At 49.8% G+C, this 20,594-nt stretch overlaps 1 protein-coding gene across 1 annotated transcript in view; it reads right to left on the bottom strand.

Moving 5' to 3' along the window:
- Positions 1–1,960: 1,960 nt before the first annotated feature.
- The window catches only part of CD81 (CD81 molecule), a 34,881-nt gene continuing 16,247 nt past the window's right edge, over positions 1,961–20,594 (bottom strand). The window contains exons 3-8 of the mRNA XM_082316734.1: positions 13,070–13,167; positions 10,001–10,075; positions 7,137–7,244; positions 6,573–6,674; positions 6,151–6,240; positions 1,961–5,446 (exon numbers count right to left, since the gene is read on the bottom strand). Coding sequence (XP_082172860.1) covers positions 5,384–5,446; positions 6,151–6,240; positions 6,573–6,674; positions 7,137–7,244; positions 10,001–10,075; positions 13,070–13,167 — 536 coding nt within the window. The 3' untranslated portion in view covers positions 1,961–5,383. The remainder of the gene's footprint in view (positions 5,447–6,150; positions 6,241–6,572; positions 6,675–7,136; positions 7,245–10,000; positions 10,076–13,069; positions 13,168–20,594) is intronic.

Genomic DNA, 20,594 nt, shown 5'->3' with positions numbered 1-20,594 from the left:
ATATTGCAAATCTCGGTTAGAGCTTAGACAACCTCTTATTAGGGAATGGACGTAAGCAATTTATATGTTAGTCGCAGCTGTCTTAGTAGGAAACAATTAGGCACATTGCTACTTACAACACAAACAGCCCAGAAGAGACTTACGAAATAGAGCTCGCCAAAGCAAAAAATAACCTCCAAAACTTCTCATTAGAAACAGTCTAGAGTTTTGGTTTTTTTTTAAAAAAACAGTTTGGGAGGGGGGGAGGAAAAGAATTCCACTGGAAAAAAATCTCAACTTGGTCTAGCTTAGAAAAATTCACACTTGTATTTTTATTTTGTGAAAATTCTTCTTCACAAAAACAAGAAGATTCCACAGTCTCATTCCTAGGAATCAGAAGTCCGCAGTGAGGTGTCCAGTGACTTTCCAAGTCCTTCAGACCTCTGGAGAAATATGTTTAAGAGAAGGTAAGCCAGGGTTGTCGGTGCAATATGAGAACAAGCGGGCTGCAAGCATTCCACCCACCCCGTCCCCTCACAGTAGTTTATCTGTGTGGCCTCACAGGCTCCTGCACAGCAGGCCTGCTGTTTTCCAGGAATAACTCGTGTCTGCACCAAACAGCACCTTAAAGGGGCTTGGTTTGCCCAGTCCTCTCCCAGCATCTCAGCTCAAGCATCACATACAACTCATCTGTTCCGAGCACGTCAGTGTTAGTACTCAGACCTGAGGTGCAAACAGAGGGGACTGCACTTAGCCAGGGAAGGGCTGAGATCCCAGCTATGCTTCCAGGCACAGGTCCCAAGGCACACGCCCTGGATGCCAAATACGCACTGTGCTTCGCCAGTTAGTTTCCGCTATCGTTTCTCCCTGTTGAATACCAGCCCGAGTCTGACAGTGACTCACATCAGCTTAATCCTACCTCCAGAGGCAGGAATAATTTTATCCCCATCTGGAGCAACAACACAGCACCACAACACAAATGTTTTAAGGCGTGAAGCAAAGAGCATCACGTTCATGGGAAACCACCTAGAGGGTCAGCTAAGGACTGCATTCCCTGCAGCCTGAATTTTGCTTGAACACAAGAACGAGACAAGCCTGTTCCCTTGGAAGACGTGGCAGAAATCTGTATGCGATGGAAAGAAACAAGATCTGACAACACATCATTAAAAATCCACTAACAAGGGGGTTTGCTTTGTTTCTTTTTTTTATTGTTTTTAAATATCACTTTTTTTTTTTCTTTCCAGAAGTCATTATGTCCGACTCCATTAACATTCAGGTAAACAAGTGAAGGAACAACAGATGGGCATGATCTTGTAGCACAGGCACAGCCGCCAGGAGCAGGGCTCGCCTTTCTTTGCAGCAGCTGAACATTGCTCGCCCTCGCCCGGCATTCCCTCCCTCTCCGTACTGGTACGGGAGATGGTTTGCGGCCCCGGTGGGACATTCCCGCTTCAAACGCAGCAAGGGCAGAGAACGGCAGGCAGTTGTGGGATCACAGCACCTGGCCTCCCCCCTTGCTCCCAGCCAGGCTTTCCCCTGATGGTGCAGAGGGGCAGGCGGTGGCAGCAACGGTGGCACTACCAGACCACCCGCAAAAATCAGACCAGCCCCTGGCCGAATGGCAGCAGAGAGCATTTTGGGCCATTTTCGGTCACTTGAGGAGACGCCCCTCGAGTGTGTGCAGTACTGCCACCGCAGCCCCCCCGAATTTCAGCACAGTCACCCTTATTTTGCAATCCACATTAGCTCCCCCACAGCTGTGGCCCCCTTCCCTTGAGGGGGGGCACAATTGCAGCAGCCACCACTGCCAGCAGCAACTTTTTTGCCTGCCCTCAGCACCATTCTGGATGCTGCCCCAGCCTGCCGGCAGGCCCCCCTCCCAGAGGCTGGAAAAACCCATGCTGTTGAAGCCTGGTTCACAAAGCATCCTGGTGTTAAGGTTAACTGGTTGTAAAACTGCAGCGGTTCATCACACTATGCACACTATGAGAAATGTTTATTAATTTGATTTTTGTTTCATTTCTTTAAAAAAAAAAGGCAGAAAGAAGTTAAACACACTGCTTTGTGGCATGCTCCACAGTATGAAAAAATCCCAAGCATTCAGTTAAGCTGCCAGTGGCTCTGTTTGACCTTTCGATGTGGTCTTTGAACTTAGACCTGGACAGTTGACTTTCCTCATCCCCACCAGCCTCTCTCCTCCTCCCCACCTCAGCTCACAGCCATCTTCTCAGCTGTCGCTAGCTCCAGGAGGACGCTTCCCTGGAGAGGGAGGCGTTTGTATTTACAGCCCACAATTTCATCCTTCGTTTGTTTTTTGGGGGTGCGGAGGGCAGCAGGACGGGGCCCCATGTCGCACACACAAATGCGCTGGTATGCAGGAGAGGGTCTGAGGCAGGGCGGGGGTCCTGCCTAGTGGTTTCTTCCCCTTCACCTCAGCCAGCTTTGGGACTGACCGACTGGCAGAAGAGCCCTGTCGCTTTTGGATCCTGAGTGCTTGCAACAGGGCGAGTGCCCCCAGCCCTTCACAGCTCCCTCTCTAGTTTGTTTTAACTCGGGTCCCACTTCACAGGAGGCCGGACTAGAGGAGACCCAAGTAGGTAGTCTTTTCTGTGAGGGTTTCTCAGCTACTTCATCGTTCTTAAAAATGACTGTTCCTCTCTGTCCCTCTTCTCCCAGGGCTGACTCCTCCTGCCACAGCTGATGACCATTCCATCGAACATGGGGACTCTCAGCTAGTAACTAAAGAAAGCATTACCCTCCCCCTGCAAAACACCTTCTGCCCCCTCCCACGACCTTCCCTGCTGCTGGCTGCTCCCCTCCTGCAGCACCTTTCCCACAGCAGCCACAGGGACAGGAGGTGGCCCAGGGAGCTGCCTCTGGAGCTCCCCACAGTGTCAAGCCACCTCTGAAATGAGCCAGAGAGCAAACTGCAGCCCGTGCGGGACGTGGTCTGAGCAAACACCCTGCTCTTCTTCCTCCCACAGCTCTCAGACTCCCTCTCCAAGTACCACTTTCTCCCAATTGCTCCTGTCTGGGACAACCCAGACCCCTAAACCTACCATGTCCAAGGACACACCTGACCTGCGTTGAGACCCAGTCCGTCTTCAAACAGAGCTCCAGCTACGTACACAGCATCAACTGAATACTGAACAATATCAAAAATACGGTATAAGGAAAGAAAACAGAACTGAAAGCTTAATGGCATATTTATACACATTTATCCACAGTCAACAAAAAAGGCGGCAAGTTACACATCCATTCTGTATGCTAACAATCCCGATGCACATATATGTAAACACACATGCTTGGTTGATGCATATACATATAGCCACATAACAGAGTAGATGACCTGAAGGAGCTACGCTGGGGAGCAGGGGAAGGGGTTACCTACTGCAAAACCTCGTCTCATTCTCAATGTGCACAACGTGGACATTCAGGGCAGTGTTGCTTTAAGGCTGTTTCTAAGGCTGAATCTTTTCTTGTCCGACCCCTCAATCCGAAGTTCTGTTGAAGCACTTCCTCCTCTTACCCAGCACAACTTGAGAGATAGATATATATATATATTTACCTGTATACTTTTTAAAGGCCCTATATACTAAAAGCAGGAAGAGGAAAGGGGGACGTGGAAAGGGGAAAAGCCTCCGAATGGATCAATTTGCCCCAGTGCAGGAATTTCCTATCCTGTAGTGGCAAAGGCCATGGCAGCCACGTGGAGTGGACAAGGTACTAGTTTAAAATGATCACGGGTCTCCCCTGCTATCCGATCTGAAGCTCTTCGTTGCAACGAAGGGGGAGAGGGAAATACTTTAAGAAACAGAAATATTCCTGAAGTGGGGAAGGCGATCACTAGTTTCAGCTCCTCCCCTTACCTGCTTCAAGGTGGCAAAGAGCTGAGAGATACTATCATTTCCAGCTCAAGTGCCCATACAGTTAAGGAAAAGGCTTTGCTTAAAAATATATATCTATAGAACTATACATATAGATCATCTTTTTAGAGACACTCTGATTTTATTACATAGGTCCTGGGTCACTCTCCCCCTCTATCTACATGGTAATGGAGTGGCATACAACAGAAGCCACACACATCAAATTGGCAATCAAAGCTTACCAGGTCACAAGAAAGTGTTTCAACTGGTGCGACCTAAAATCCTGAATTCCCTTGCTTTGATAAGCTGATCTCCTGCTGTTGATGTAACTGGAAGGTCTTAAAAATAAACTTTTTTTTTTTTTTTTTTTCAAAATCAGGTTATGACAATTTCCCAGCAACATTACAGTGTGCGACAATATGCTATAAGTAAGGAAAATTTCATTTAATAAGAAAGTGATGCAAAGATGAATTTTAAACATGTATGCATATGGCTGGGAACCCCCAAGCGTCATCCTGCAACAGATAAATGCAGGATCTCTAAGGTTAAAGACTTCTTTTTTAAAAAAGAAGTTTTCTTCTTTTTTCCAATATCATTTGTATGCAAGCATTAGCTTAACAGTGGAAACTTAGTACAGAACTAGACTCTTCCAAAACCAGACATCTATAAAGAAACATTGGAGGTTAAAAAAGTGACTTAATTTTCAGTTTGTTACATTTGAAAAACTGGGACTACAATTCACCCTCAGTCACTGACCCTTTAATGGAACGAATCAATGGAAATGAGCCAATTTTTGAAGTTATAGTCCCAAGAAAAACAACACAGAAACAAAAAGCCCAAACCATCCCTACTCTTCAGAGAGTAAAAAAAATTTAAGCATGACTTCCATTAAGGATTGACCTAGCGATGCAAACAGGTCGGAGAGGAACAACACGCCTGCATTTCCCACAGGACACGTCGCACCCAGGCAATGGGGGCTGTTTCCTCTCCTCTCCTCTCCTCTCTCCCAGGCTTCGAGCAGTCAGCCAGGCTTCCCTATGGACAGCTTGGAAACACCAGGGAGTTGGGGTGATGGTAGGAAAAGATGAGTACAAATGAACAAAAATGCTAAATCCTGCTTCAGCATCCAATTACGTATATAAAAAAAGTCAGTGTTGAAAAAGAGAGTAAAAACCAAGGCAAAGTTTTCTGATAACAGGCTGCAGCCTTCTCCTCTGTACATCTTCCACCATTATTTCTGAGTTACAGGGGGTGGGGAAGGGGAAGGAAGGACTCGATCTCCTGCTACAGCAGCTTTCCCCATGACACAAAACTGATGTGTAACTAACTCAGCCAAAAGGATACGGGAAAGTTTTATTTATTTAAAAAAAAACCCTTCAAAATAAAAATGATAAGTACTGTATGGTAATATTGGAAGTAGTTATATACATAGTTTTCTTTGTCTTTTGTTGAAATGTCTCCTGGTCACTTGGTGGCACTTGGGGTCCCCTCTAGCGCCATCCGCCCTGCTCCCCCCTTCCCCTCCCTGGCTCTCACGCTCAGTAGACGGAGCTGTTCCTTATGCCACAGCACAGCACCATGCTCAGGATCATTTCGAAGATCTGTCGGGAGACACAGGGCACCAGTGAGGCGCCGACCAGTACGATGCGGGAGCTCCCCCTGTCCGAGGTCCCCCACTCCACATAAACACTCTCATGCCAGAGATAAGGGCCGAGATGCTATGTCTTTGCTGCTGTTCATTAGGAGTTGGACAATTTGAGATAAGATGATGTTCTCCCCTCTCTTGCTGGCAGCAGTCGTGGCACGTTGCAAGCCTCCCGGCTGCCAGCTACACAGCAAACACTTCCAAGATCCCTCTGCCATTACAGCCCAGCCTTTGCGCAGGAGCTGGGTTACCAGCCCACGCCACCCGCTGCTCACTGGGGAGCAAACCCACCACTGCAAAGAAAGCAAACCCCTTCCTGCTGCAGACCCCAGTGACAAAACGTGGTTGAGAAACAAGCGGTTTTGCAGGCAGCGAGGAGGCTTGACAGTGCTCTGCCCTTCTGGATGGGGTTGCAGGTGCTCCTGCTTTACCGCGCTCGCTGGGCACCTGCCCTAACATCCCGACCCCCAGAGGGATGACGAAGCCCTCGGTCTTGCTACATCCCTGAGCAGCTGGGGTGCAGAGGGCTGGCGCTGCATGCTGTGCCACAGGGGCATCTGGAGGGGAGGGACAGATCCAGCCCAGCTGGAACAGGACCAGGGCACCCCGAGGTAGCTTTTCCCATCCCACAACAGCAGGGCACCGAGCAGTCACGCTTACCATGATCACGGCGACCACGATGGCAGCGATACCGATCAGGTACAGCTTCCCAGAGAACAGCTCATCAATTTTTTTGTGGCAGTTCGAGGGCTGAAGCAGAGAAACATGCTGGTCAGAGAGCCCGCTCTCCCCTCACCCACCCCCAGCACCCAGAAAGGCAGGTCTGCTTCCCCCCGGTCCTGCTCGCGTTCCTGGGTCCTGGCTGTAGGACTTCCCACCAGACTTCACCCCTCTGCGCCTGCCAGCCCCGTTAAGCAGGAACAGCAAAGGAAGAACTGCCGGGAACCTCTGACATCCCTCTGCATCATCCCCAAATAAATGAAATCTCTACCCTTTATTTAATTCCCAACAAATCCCCAGATTTCACTGGCAGCTGAGCTTCCTCGCAGGAGCTATGCTGAGTGAAGAGCAGCCATGCCTACCTCAAGAAGGCTTTTCAGGGAGGGCTCCTTCTTTGGGCAGAGGTCGTCTCTCCACAGGTGAGTGACAGTTCCTATTGCATTATCGGGACCACAGCAGTCCAGCTACATGGAGAGCAGAAAAAAAAAACACCAAACAAACAAAGAAACAGCATTAGCAGACAGCAAACACTAGTGAAATGCTCCCCCACCATTAAACATCCTTGAAGCCACACAAGACCGAGGAGGCATCTTGGAGGGGGAAACAAGGGAGGGGGTATAACTCTCCAAATTTTTTTTCTCTCCATGCAATGCAGCTGCTTCCTACAATAGTCCCAGACAGGTCTGGCATTGGTACCCTGGAGGACAGTGCTTATTGCCTCTGCCTCAGTGTGCAGTGCAGTCGCAGTGGGGAGGATCAGTCTATGCACAGCGACAGTCGCTCCTCACCACTTACCCACTGGCAAACCGCACGCAGAAGTTAACCGGGTGTAATTCGCAGCACGCAGGATCCTATCCGTTAGCGGTTGCTTTGGCCAACTGCACGTAGCCTAAGCAGAGTGTGCAGCAAGACCGCCGACGTCTTACCGTTTCATGAAAGGTCTTCACTACAGCTTTCCCGTTGTTCGTCTCCGATTCTGCCATGAGTGCTTGTTGAAACGCTTGATCGTAGAACTGCTTCACATCTTTGGCTATCTAGGAAAGACAGGCGAAAAACTCCCTTTTAGCCAGAGGAGGAAGAGGAAACCCATCCAGCAGATGTGCCCTCTAATGGCACTCGCAGGTGGATCAGCAGTTTTTAAATAGATTTGGACCCCATTTATTTGCACAGGTGTGTGAAAAAAGGCCTGTCTTTCATAGGGCTCAAGTCCCTCCAGCCGTAGCGTGTTAAGAGCAGCAAATATCAAGAACCTCACCCACCAGCCAGCAGGTTCCAGCCAACACTATCCAAGTGCTCCACAAGCTCTCTCTAGCAGGCAAAGACAGCCAAGGCCTGGAGAGTGAACCACAAGATCTGAGACAGCCTTCAGCCCATGTGGATTTGCTGTTGGGCTCAGGAATGCAGAAACGGCTTGTTGTGAACCACCCAACACATGGAGGCAAAGCAAGCAGGCAACACGTTTCCCACCGAGGCTGCAGAAGCAGGACACGCTGGGGAAGTCAGGAGGAGGTGGGGGGCGCAAGCAAGGCCATCTGCAGGCATGGGCACCTTGACTCACTGTCTAGCTCAGAGGGGATGGCAGGAATTTGGGAGAGACTGCTCACTAAAGCCTAGTGAGGCGGCTCATTTGGGTCAGGAAACAGGTGCTTTTAGATGGATGTCAAACTCTGGCTGGGTCCCTACCTGGAGCTGGGCACTCCCATCCTGTAAATGGTTATATGAGAAGTCTCATCCGTACTCTAGCCCTGCCACCTGGGCTGGTAAACTGCAGCCACCCATGGGGGGTCTGCTCCACAACGCAAAAAAACACTCATTTTCAGGGAAACTGGCCTTGTGGCTTCTCCTCTAACATGCTCCAATAATTTGGGAGAGACAGATGAAAGGAGGACATGCGAGAGAAGCAAAAGAAAAAAATACAAGCAAGTACGAAAGGGAAAACGCTTTCCAGAACATCTGCTCTTGGCGGTGCAGGCTGGATTAGCACATGAAAAAAGAAACTGCGGCAAGAAGGAGCATGATTTCAATCAATTATCCCAGCATTTCTCCGTCACTGCTCAAAAAAGTTTGCTTTGGAGGGCAATGTTCTCTGGTACATGGGAAAAAATAAAATAATAATCCTACTTCTTGCCTCCCCATCCTGTATCTAAAGCATCTCCAAGAAGGCAGGCTGAGGGAGAGACTGCCTCCAGCTTTGTGGAAGACCATCCTGCGCCTGCATGGTAGGAGATGACTGTCCCCCCAAGGGGCTGCAAACCCAGGCGGAACGGAGTCCCTGCTGAAAGCAGCTCCCAGTGGCTGGGATCATTCAGCGCTTCCCTCCCAGCCCGTGTTGCTCTGGAGATGGCCCCTACCGAGGCGGGGAGAAGCAAGCCGCCTGCCTTGTGAGCGGGGACTTCCAAACAGCCCGTTCATCATCAAGGCTGCAAAAGCAGCTGAGGCCAACAGACTGCCACTGTTCATTTTAAACTGCAAAATTAATTTTAGGGGCTGAGGTAATTGCTCTTCTATTGGCAAATCCTAAATTTCTCAGCTTTATGCTCTGATGGCCAACTGCCTTCTCCCCAGCACGGAAAGCAACAGCCACGGGGTCCCTCCTTACTCAGGCTTCACTTTTTTTGCTGTTGGTTCAGTCGCACATCTTGGACTCTTCAGGATTCACAAACTAACATCTGCAGGAGGCACAGCCCCTCTGCAAAGGTTAATTAGCTGGCCAAAGTTGCTAGGAAACAGCACCCTGCCTGCATAATAATATGTTTAGCCACGGAAGAGTTTATTCCGGTGAAGTCATGCTCTCTCCGCTGAATGACTACAAGGGTGTTCCCATTCAGGGCTGAGCTGGTCATCTGTGGCCTACATGCATGTGAAAGCTGAGCAGGCCACCACCTACTTACACAGCTGGCTTACAGCTCTTAGTAAACACATCTCCTGCTCTGCCAGGGAGTCTAACCTTGGCTTTAAGCACAAGCAGTCCCCATCTCTCCTCCAAACCCTCGATGGCTGAGTGATCAACACCCAGCCCCCTGCTTGCTGCAGCACGGCCATGGCTCCCATCCACTGACAGTTTTGCTCTTCGAGACCAAACTCTGCATGCGTGCGAGCACATGTGACCATAGTGAAGGGAAGGTGAGCAGAAGGGGAAGGTGAAAAATTGCAATTTTCAGTCCTACCCTTTTGCTAACCCCCTCCAGCCAGAGGACCTCATCCGAGCAGTCCCTAGCAGGGTGCCTGGGACAGACAAGTGACTTCTACCCCTCGTGCGTGCAGAGCATATTGACCAGCAGCAAGTTCAGTCCTGGCAAGCGAACAGCCCACAGCGTGTTATATGATACTGGCAAAGAGCAGGAAGCATCAAGCAATCCTGTTAATGCAGACGCAGGCTCTCCCCGTACGGTATTCCCTCGCTTTGGGGCCACGTGGCTGGGTTCACTCTTTGCTCTTTGGCACCTAGGACGTGCAGATGGCTTTCCTTCATGACTTCATACATGAATCAACTCACACTGTGACTGACAGTGTGGCAGCAAGGAGGAGACCCAAGCGAGACAGGGCTATTTTTATTCCAGACATTGCACTATATACCGTAAGGGACAGCTGTTACCATCAAGTGCTCACATTTAAAGTTCATCAGCCCAGCCAAGAGGAGTTAGGTGACCTGCCTGGATCACACAGCTAATCCAAGCCCCCATGACTCAGTCTGGGAGCAGCTCACGAGCAAAACAGCTCATGCCGGGATCTGCTGCGGTTCTGCCCCTGCCTCCCGGTCCCACAAACACAAGTTTTGGAGTTGTCTTACTTGGTCTTTGTTGACAAATCCCCAAATTCCAGCCGCAACTTCGCAGGCAAACAGGATCACCAGGCAAGTGAAGAACTGCAAAGACAAATCAAGAGAGGGACACTTAACGTATCTGGCTACAGGCAAAACCAGCAATTAGGTGGGTAGGAGTGTGGAGCGGCACTTCTACTGACGGAGATCAGAACAAGGTGTTGCCTGACTTCAAACCATTTTCTCTCTCATACACGTGCTTAGCCCAAACACATTTTCCTATAACTCATCAGATGCCACCCCACGTCCAGACTTCCCACTGGGATGGCTGGGCACGGATTAGCTTCACACACAGGGACTGGCAGGGATGAGGATGCCCTGTGCACCACAAGTCACATTGCTCCTCTTCATGCACCTGCAGGACCGTCCAGACAAGCTTCTTGCTCTGCCACAGATGCTCCGAGGATGGGAATTAACCAGGCAGGGTTAAAAGCACATTTCAGCTGCTGAGGAGCTGCGGGGCGTCATGGTGTGATTTATGGCCAGCTCTCTTGGCATCCACAGCCCTGCAAGGCTACTGCAGTTTTTTGCATAAATACTAACACTGATGTTTTCCCCACAGTCCCACCCTGTTCGTGCAATTCCAGCACTCCTCCCTGCCATCCCCCCAAAGCCTCCCTCCATCTTTTTGTTCGGATCTGGGAACACGTTGTGATGGTCTGTCTGTTAGACTGGGAACGGGAAGCTGTAAAGCTCATACATCAGAGTCAAGTGGGAAGGCACGGACAGGCATGCTCCACACACAGCCAACATTACCTCCGCGACATCACCCTCAGTGACTTCTTCCTGAGAAAAGCCCCAAATTGGGAGAGTTGCCATGGAAGTAAAGAAGCAAAAGAGGTGAATGCAGTCAGGGGAAGATATAAAGTCACGGTATGGGGTGGGACAACAGCCCCTGGATCCCGGGCAGTCTCTGTTCCAGACATATTCAGGACATTTTCTTCAACCACAGAGGAAACGGGAGTTTCCAGAATGATGCTATGACCTGCCTCTCATGTGCAAGAGCAAAGGGTTATCAGCAAAATGGAAACAGGACTATTGACCTGATGGCAGGAAAGGACTTCCAACATCCTTGTCCAGTCCCAGAACAATGAACTGCTATTTAAACACCTATCTATCCCTGATTCTTCAGGAACACCTTTAGGGGACTGGGTCCCACATTCCCCCCAGTGAATCACATCACCATAAATCGTGGGTGCGAGGCCACTGTAATTCTCTGGTTCAGCACTAGGGCTCACTCTTGCAGTGGTTACCCTCCAGTGAAGGATGGCTCATTTATCCCAGATTTGGAGGTACAACTTCGCACAGACTCAGTTCTGCGAGCTGGCTGCAAAACATCAGAGATGCAGCTTGACGCTATGGGAACATGGTGGTGTTCCTGGCCTGGTTCGGATGTGCCCCTGCCCCTTCCTGGGGAGCAGCGCTGCTCCATGCCAAGCGGCTCCCTCCCGCCTTCCTCGGGTCTCGCCACTCAGCTTCCACGCTGCCTTCAGCACAGGATTTTGATAGCCTGGAGGTTCCTGGTACTTTCCCCTTTTGCAATATGCCTACAGTCACTCCATTAGCTGGCTGCAGGAGAGGGGGGAGCGGCTGCTTCCCTGCAACTCCCTAAGGACGCTGCCTGGAAATGTCCTTGGAGCACGGTGGGAGCCTTGGCCAGTGGAAAGCGTCATCGCGAGGTGTCTCCAGCCTTCTCTTGGCAAGCCAAGGTGTGAGCAAACACAGGGAGCGCACAGCAGCTAGAGCTCCTAATTTCAGCTGAAGCAGCCGGTTTCCCTGTCAGGCCTCAGGTATGTTGTACCATCTGCCCTTCTAATCCTCTTTCCAACTTCAAGAGGGAGTGAGGGGTAATTCAGGTTCTGTAATCGCTTGCGTTAACAAAAAAAAATAATCCAAAGCTGCCAGACCTTGCTACAACAACCCCTGTCGGATTTGTGCACCAGCTCCTCCTGTTCTCAGCAGCAGTGATAATGCCTGCAAACTCCTGCAGCAGCTCTCATCCACCAACATTCAGAAACGCTTTATAAAAGCTGGTGAGAAGCACCCCCTTCCTACTGGAAAAGAGAAGCAACTAGAAGTGAAGCCATCTGCAAGAGTGAGGGAAAGCAGCTCCATTTCCCTCTGTCCCAGTTGAATCCACACCCATGGGTCACTACACCACCACCAAGAATCTTCCAGCCCAGCGAAGCCAAGTGCTGGAAAGTCCTTCCAATTTTTTTTTAATGTCTTTTTAATTTTTTTTTTTTTTAATGTTTTACCCCTCCAAATTTTTTGGTTTTGCATTGACTTTAAAGCTGAACCACATGTGAGAACTTGCTTTAAATAAATGGGTCTCCCTTACTCCTAAGGCAAAAGTTTTTGGTGTGGCTACAGTTTATACAATTAAGCTTATCCCGTGCCAGGAATCCTGAGCTGCTGCCTCACATCAAGGACGCCCATAGCACTTCAGTAATGGATTTTCCAGGATGCACCTAGACGTCCTCACTAAGATATTGTGGGAAGTCTTCGCTGTTTCCTTGTCCAAACAGATAAAAATAGTAGATGATTCCTTAAAAGAACTGGGATCACCACAGGCAGCCTTGAAACAGAGTGAAAGGGGAAGCCGTAGGGGACATCAGGTAAGAAAGAGAGTTTAGCGGGTGCTTGGTAAGACAGCCAGACCATGGCAGGGAAAAAAGCATGGCGGGGGTTTCACATACAACAGAGAAAATGAATCTCCGAGAATCCTGCTGTTTGCACCTCTTCTGCTATGCTGCTGGCTTCAGCCTCTGTCCTGCAGCCAGGCACAAGCAGGAGGTTGCAGCGTGCCTGCCAGCTCAGCCGGAGCTCCAGCACGCCGGGCAGAGATGCCCTCAGCCAAACAGCGCTGCCTTGCTCCTTGCAGAGGTCACCTAGTTCCCACCCACGCGCTCACGCATCCTCCCAGCCCCGTTTGTTGCAGAGGTCTCCGGCAAGGGAGGCACAGCTGCGTGTCGCCCGGCAGGGACACGGCAGGGACATCATGGTGCCAAGTGGCGTCCAAAGCTTTGCGCCTCTTACCGTCCCCAGAAGGCACTGAGACTCCTGAATAGCGCCGTAGCATCCCAGGAACCCCACGAACATCATGACAGCTCCGACCGCAATCAGGATGTAGATTCCTGCAAGGGAGAGCGAGAGGCAAACGTGTTACTGCAGAGCTTTGTACGTCAGCACCCTAATGCCCGGCCGGGCATGCTGGCTCCCTGGGGCGGCTAATTAAGGGTGTGCAGAATTAAGGCCTAGGAGATATGAATAGAGGTGATGGCAGACACAGCAGAACATCATAACATACATGAGTCAGATCTCAAAATGTTCGAAGCCGCTAACTCCAAAACTTAAAAACCCCATCACCCCCAAAATCAGAGGAAACACAGAGAGCTCGGGCAGTAATAGGCAGAGGACGTAGAAGGCAAGACAAAAGCTTTACAGCATCCTCAAAGCTGCAGTACGGGAGTTCCCACGGCATACATACTGTTTTAAATATTTAAGCAGAGGAGTTGAAAATTATTAGTTAGCATATGTTTTAAAATAAACAATAAGGCATATGGTTTGTTTATGTTAAACATCATACAAATGTTTATCTGGCTAACATTTTAAAGACAGACAAGCTACAAAACTAAGGGAAAAGCACTCCTTAACCATCTAATTTAATATAACCTGGCTTTTGTTTGTTATAGGTTCTTCTCCAGAGAGGGAGACATTTTTTACTTCAACTTATTAAATTTGCACAGTTAACTTACTCCATAACTAGTTCAAAGCTTGGAATCTAGGCATTGGGGGGGAGCTCGCAAAACAGAGGGATGAAAGTTTATTCATCCAGGAAACAAGAGCTTAGCTCAAGGCTCGGGTCTGCTGCCGCTGGTAACCACCATGGCCTCACCAACCATGAGATTGGTGAGACCATGGTGATTACTTGGCCAAATGCCACCAGCTCAGATAAATTTGTTTCCTTTTCCAAAAACATAGCTTTCACCTCATGTATCCCGTATATTTTGTGCATTTTTGGTTAACTAATATTCTCAAGTGTTGTGATTCTACTGCTTTGTAAGTGAGTCCTGCTTTCCATCCAAAAGCAATTTGACACATGCAAAAAATAATCAAAGAAATAATTACAAACGAGGCAAGACTGCAGTCACCATTTTCAACTGACAGTGAGGGAAAAAAAATCAGGATGAGAACAAATGTACATGGGGCATGCCAGAGTAAGAGCGATACAGCGCATCTTGCTAGCGCTTGGGAAACACATCCCTTCAATTAAACATTTTCTTTTGCTACGAGTCAAAATGTTTTTATAGTTCCAATCAGTCTGTCAACTCCCCTTTAGGAACAAAACTAAAGCATAAACAGAGCTCAAGATTAAAACTGCTTGTACATGCCTGCCATCTTTAAGGTTTTTCTTATCTTTGTAGCTTTTAAACAATCTTCTGATAATTAAAGTGCAAAGTCCAAAGGGCACGCACTGAGAGCAGAGTTAAGCCAAGTTAAAGCCTTCTCTAAAAAACCAGATACCTAATACAGTCTTGACTTGTTTAAAATCCCCTTACAGACACGTTAAACTTCTGAAAGAGTCAACTTTGGCTCCCACTTCTTCCCTCTTTAAAACAAAAGTCACCAGCACCCAAACAGCACAAGGACCAACGCAAGGGCCGACTCAACGAGAGGCGGTGACGGAAACACCGCCCCAGCAGCCCCGGCGCTGGGACCCTCCGACGGCGCTGGGACCCTCCGACGGCGCTTCTCCCCGGCCCCGCGCTTGCACAATGCCTCCCACTATATTTAGGCGCCGCAGGAGGGAGGAAGGCAGCTGCAGGGGAAGCGCCGGCACAATGGAGCGCGCTGACCCCGCAGGAAGCCCCTCTTCACAAAACCTGACGGGCTCGGCAGCCGGAGACACCGACATCCTCGCGGCAACGCTGCCAGCAGGAGGAAGAAAAAAGCGCGAGTTGCACCTCCTGACGTGTATTGAAAGGGCTTCAGCAGCACCCCGGAGCCACAAAAACCCAAAGGGCATCTGGGTTATTGAAGCTCCCTAAGAGGGGACGGGACACCTTCTTGCTTGAAGGTGCAAAGAGAGGGGAAAAACAAGCAAAAGAAACCCCCCAGGAGAGTTTCGTGGAAAGGACAGGCCAGCAGTTAAAAGTTTTGTGGGACTGCCTGGTGTAAAATTAGGTGATTTTATCCCAACAGTTGGAGATGACGTGGGGTGGAGGGACCGGCGGTGGCAGCCGGGCAGAGAGCCAGGGTGGCAAGCAGCGGGCTGGGGTGTGCGCAGGGAAGAGGGGCCCCAAAGGGGCTAGAGGTGATGGGAAGGCATGAATGCATCCTGTAAAATGAAGGCTGTCTGCTGGATGCCTGCCAAGCTCCAGAGAGGCTGATGGAGATTTTCGGATGCTACATAACTGCTGTTTCAAGAAGAACAATGTATCAGTAGTGGTCTCTCAAAAAAAGTCTGCTTATTGTCACCAGAATCCGCTAATGCCCGAGAACCACCTCTCACCACTCCAGCTTGTACCAGTGATGCTGCTGGTTCAGGTTTTCAACCCAAACCGTGGCAGGTTTTTCCATCTTACAGCCTTGGGTGGCTCCGCTAGAGAGTCTTCATCACAAGTGCCTTTGGGAAAATCAACCTTGCTCATCCCTGAGTGCAGCAGCTTCTGATTTCTCCTCACATTAGGTCAGCAGAGCAGAGACAAAGCTGGGCTGGGGGCAAGTCATTTCAACGTCTGAGAAGTCACCATTCATGCTAACCACCTGGTGGATGGGTAACAAGCAGATGCAGCACATCTGGAGACCAAGCAGCACGATGCTGCAGGGACCCCAATGACCAGGTCACTCCTACGGATGGACAGAAGACTTTATTCTCGAATTCTTTAAAATAAAAACTGAAGGCAACTTCCAGGCTGAACAAATATAGTCAGGAGATCACAGAATCATACAGCAGCCCACATTGGCAGGGACCTCAAAACATCATCTGGTCCAACCTTTTGTGAAAAAGGGAGCCTAGATGAGAGTATCTAGCACCCTGTCCAATTCTATCTTGAAAATCTCCAGTGATCAGGACTCTACCATGGCCCTGGGGAGCTCGTTCCAGTGAATGATTGTTCTTACTGTAAACAATGTCTTTCTTATATTGAGATCATCAGGAAAACGTAAGAGCCACTGGCAGCTAGGAAAGTTTTTCTCTGAAAACTAGGAGATAAAAGCCCAGCGAGAACCTCAACTGATGGAGGAGACTAAGAGGGAACAGGGACATTTGCCGTTTTATAGAAGTCTTCTGGAGGTCTCTGTACTTGCTTCTTGCTGGGATTTGTGCAGCTTCAAAAAAACAAAAGCAAACCTGACCTGCTGAACTCCCACCCCAGACAGGCTGTGCAGACCTTAGACAGACAAGCGAGGTCCCAGCTTCCCACTTCTCTCCTCACTCATGCTTCGCCAGCTCCTCACCAGAGCCAGCACCGCTGTCAAGCAAGCAAACAGCAAGAAGTAAGGGAGGGAAGGGAACAAGACATTGCACCATGTGAGGTTTCCTGACCGGAGCTCAGCGGATGCGACCAGTGGGGTGGGAGCAGCAGGAACGCGCAGCCAGGCAGGGGAGAGGGCAGCGATGACTGGCCTGAACTCTGAAAACCACAAAAAAAACTAAAAGCCTTTCGGGATAAAGGCCAGCTTCATTCCCAGGCACAAACAAGCGGCTGTTATGGAGTTGCCTTTTGTTACTGAGGGCCGGAGCACTACAGCCTCCTGAGAGGCAACAGAGTGGGACTCTGCCCCGGAGTTTATTTAAAAACAAGCACAAAATATTTAATGCCACAATAGTGTCTTGTACGATGAATGCAAGCGGTGTTTCTCCACAGAAATGCCATGCTGAAGGCTGCAAAAGCAAACGAAGGCAACCAGAGCGCCCAACCACAAGCTTTGGATGGTGTTTGTTTTCCCACACCTATCTTTCCCCTCAAGGGATGGGGCCGGTGGGGGGGTCTCTGCCTCGAGACTGGGTGCCAGGCAGCTGGGGGGCTATTTCTCAGCAATCACAGCCCAGACGGGAACGACCAAGCCCTTTTCCCAGAAAGCAGCCTGAAACATCTTAGCTTTCATTCCTGGCAGGCGGCAAGGATGACGGCCAGCATGGTTTTGGGCTCTGCGTCTGTGAGCAAGTCACCTGTCATCCCCATCCTGAGTAGCACACTATCCGCCTTAAAGCCAGACGAGACTTCCCCCCAGCCCAAGCCTCCTCACTATTTAAGCATCAGAGATGGGATTAACTCCTGCTAGCCTGTCCTGGGTGGGAAGCTCTTCACTGAAGCAGCATCCACTCCAGGGCTCCACCCAAACTGGCACAACTCTTCATGAGCAAGGCTCCATCTGCCTTTCACATGCCACTTCCCAGCTCGTTTGTATTGCAGCTTTCTCAGGGGTTTTAAAACAAGAAATGCTGTTTGCCATAAACAAAAAACAAAATCAGAGAGGTAGAAAATGTAAACTGCAGTGCCTACAGTCATGCTGCTCCATCCAACAGCAGCAGAAGACAACCCTGGGAACAGCCAGAGCTGCAGCAATAGGTACAGCGAGCAAGTAATTTCTAGGTGTTCACAGTACCAACATGCCTCCACATCCTTGAGTGACGTTACAGTGTGATTTCTAACCCTACGGCACAGTTCTCGGATAAGGCAGCAGTAAGCACGACTGCTAAAGCTGCCACATGTAACCAGCTGCCCACGAAAGCAAGCCGTGAGCTGCAGGATCTGTATCCTGGAGCTGGGGAAGTCACGGGAGGACTCGCAGGGACGGACAGATGCTGTCAATATTGCCTGGAGTCCTCTATCTTCCTTTTGAGATAGAGCCTTAAAACAGAAAGCTTTAGGAAAGAGGGCCAACCAGTCTTAGTTTCACCTCCTTGTTACAGAAAGATTCAGGGTCCTGTCTGAATTCAAAGCAGGAGCACAGCAACCGTGATAGGACCTCTTCACTCAAGAACATCAGGATGTAATGCATCAGAAAAAACAGCAGCAATGGACCAAACATCATCCCCCCCTTCCCTGACACAACCAGGGCACGTGCTGCTTTGGGCTGTGGGGACCTCCTAAAGCTTTAGCCACATGGAAAGCCCCCAAAGATCAGACCCAGGGGACCAATAGTCAGTGAGCATGTCACTCTGGATGGTGCTAGGTGAGAAAAAAAAAAAAAAGCAGCCAAGAGACCAGCTTAGCTCCCAGCTCACATGGATGATACCTCCACGGAGGGCCCTTTGCCTCCAGGCCAGGTAGGAAGCGGGATGCTCAGTTCTGGGAGCAGGGAAGGGAGAGAAAAAGGAAGTATTCAATGTCAGTACTTGCTCTGGCATTAAAGCAGCATAGCTGGTGCCTGCAGGGTTGTAAAACCCATGTCCTGTCCCTGCTGAGAAGTAAAAAACCAAGTAGAAAAGACAGACTTAAAAAGAAAATGAAATAATGAAAAACAAATAAAAGGAGGAACAAGCACAGCAGAGTCCCTCTAAAACAAGCAGGGAGCAGGGCCAGCCCTGGCCAGCCCTCCTCCTGTGTCCCCCCATCCCCATCGGAGATGCTGTGGAGCTCCAGGCATGGGCATTCCCAGGCAGCGCCCTACCTCTCCCCCCGTTCCGCTCCTCTCCCAGCAGCTTTAACTCATTAAGCTAATGGAAGCCAGTCTCTTCCCCCAGGTCACCATGGCAATGTTTCCAAAAGACAAAACAGAGGGAAAAAAAAAAAAGAAAAAGAAAACCCCCCAGCACCACACCATGCTTCCCAGGAAGCCCAGGCGGCTCTCCCCGGCGGCTCTCCAAGCCGTGCCTGCCCTCTCTGCCGGATGCGCTTTAAAAAGGGGCCGAGAGCAGAGGGAAGAGAGATTTTCGTGTTTACCCTCCCGACAGACAGGCTCCCGGGGGGAGACTCTGCACATCCAAGAGTTCTGCAAGCCTCGGCAGGAGGGAGGGCGGGCTGCGGTGCCTACCCTGCCGTGGCTCCTGGCCTGGAGAGGCTGAACATCACGGGGCTCACCACCACCCCTGCTGCAGGGAAGGGTGGGACCATCAGACAGTGGTGGGAGGGAGACTCCTTCCTACGCCACACCACGAAGCCTGGAAGAATACCCTCTCTGTGCCAAGAAGTCCGGACTACGATATGCTTCCTTGTGACTTGGGTACAAGATACAGGCAGGGAGTGGAAAGTCCCTCCAGGACGGGGGTGGGAGTGGGAAAGGGGTGGCTGCACCAGCCAGCCAGGGAGGGACGGTCTCCTGGACATTTTTGCCTAGCTGCCCAGTAGAATTGGCCCAGCAGAGCCGACAGTGTTTTCTTGGAAGTGGGGCTAGAGAGAAGGGGCAGAAAAAGAGAGGGTTTGTTGGAAGACGACAACTAGGAAGCCCCTCCATTCCCCTCCACCCCCTTTCCGAACAAAAACATTGCTGCTCCGTGGCTGCTAATGACTTCCAGATGCAGCAACAGTGTCACAAAGCATGGAGAGCTCTCCTGAGGCTGCATGGCTCACACGGGGAGATGAAAGGCTGTACATGCTGCCCTCGTCTGCAAGAACAAGGCAAGAAGGAAGCAAAGGACACCCCTCTGTCAGAAAAGCAAAGGGGAGGTGGAGAAAACCCCAAGCAATGTCCTTGTGTGTGCACACCCATACCCAAACAGACTCCACACAGAGATGCCACAGTCAGATTTCTTCTCTTCTGCCTACTTGGGAAACGCTGGAAAGAGGCTTTAGTTTCATAACGTCAGCGTGTCTGAGAGCTGGGAGGAGGTCTGCTGCACACCTCCAGCACTGGGATGGACAATGGTGACACAGCACAGGAGACCCAGGCTGGACGTGCCAGCCCATCCTCTGCTGCCCCAGCCCACAACACTTTTGGACATCTCTATGTGTCCTGGGGTCTCACCCACTGACAGAGCCCAAATCCCGCTGGAGGATTTCTTGTGGACTCTGCGTGCCTAAACATGTGACAGGTTTTCAGAGGAGAACTGTCAAAGCTACAGGTTTAAACAGCTCTGAAGAGCAAGAAGCCACCTTTGGCACAGGTCCCCAGTGCCAGAGCCAACAGGAGGGGACAAAGGAGGAGGACAACTACATTATTTGTAGTTGGATAGATCTGAACCCAAAATAACCCGATGGCACCAATTTATGGCCTTAAGTCATAACCAATTTTAGTCTGCCGAGTAAATGAATCTTAGGAGCTGGTCACAATGAAGGTAGACTGAATTACAGCTAAATACAAATTGCAATACAAATTGTACAAAAAACAATACAAAAAAAAGATTGTTTGTATTGTCAGCTATACGGTGTAAGCCAGATACTTAGAGGGAAGTACTGACAGTGTTTCACCTCAAATCTACTATTTTAAAAAGAATTCCACTATTAGTGAAGGATTTGATCTGAAAGTGATTAGAGGAAAATCTAGAACCAGTAAATATCAGCCTTTTTTTTTTCCTTAAGGGATTAAATAATTAAATTGCCCTTAACTGTAAATAAGTTTATTTCCAAGAGAGAAAAATGCATGTACTTCTATTTAAAAAAAAAAAAAATCCACA

Source organism: Platalea leucorodia (genome assembly GCF_965183815.1).
Source record: "Platalea leucorodia genome assembly, chromosome: 7".
Classification (NCBI taxonomy): domain Eukaryota; kingdom Metazoa; phylum Chordata; class Aves; order Pelecaniformes; family Threskiornithidae; genus Platalea; species Platalea leucorodia.
The sequence above is the reverse complement of the archived record's forward strand: the minus strand, read 5'-3'. Positions and strand labels throughout refer to the sequence as shown.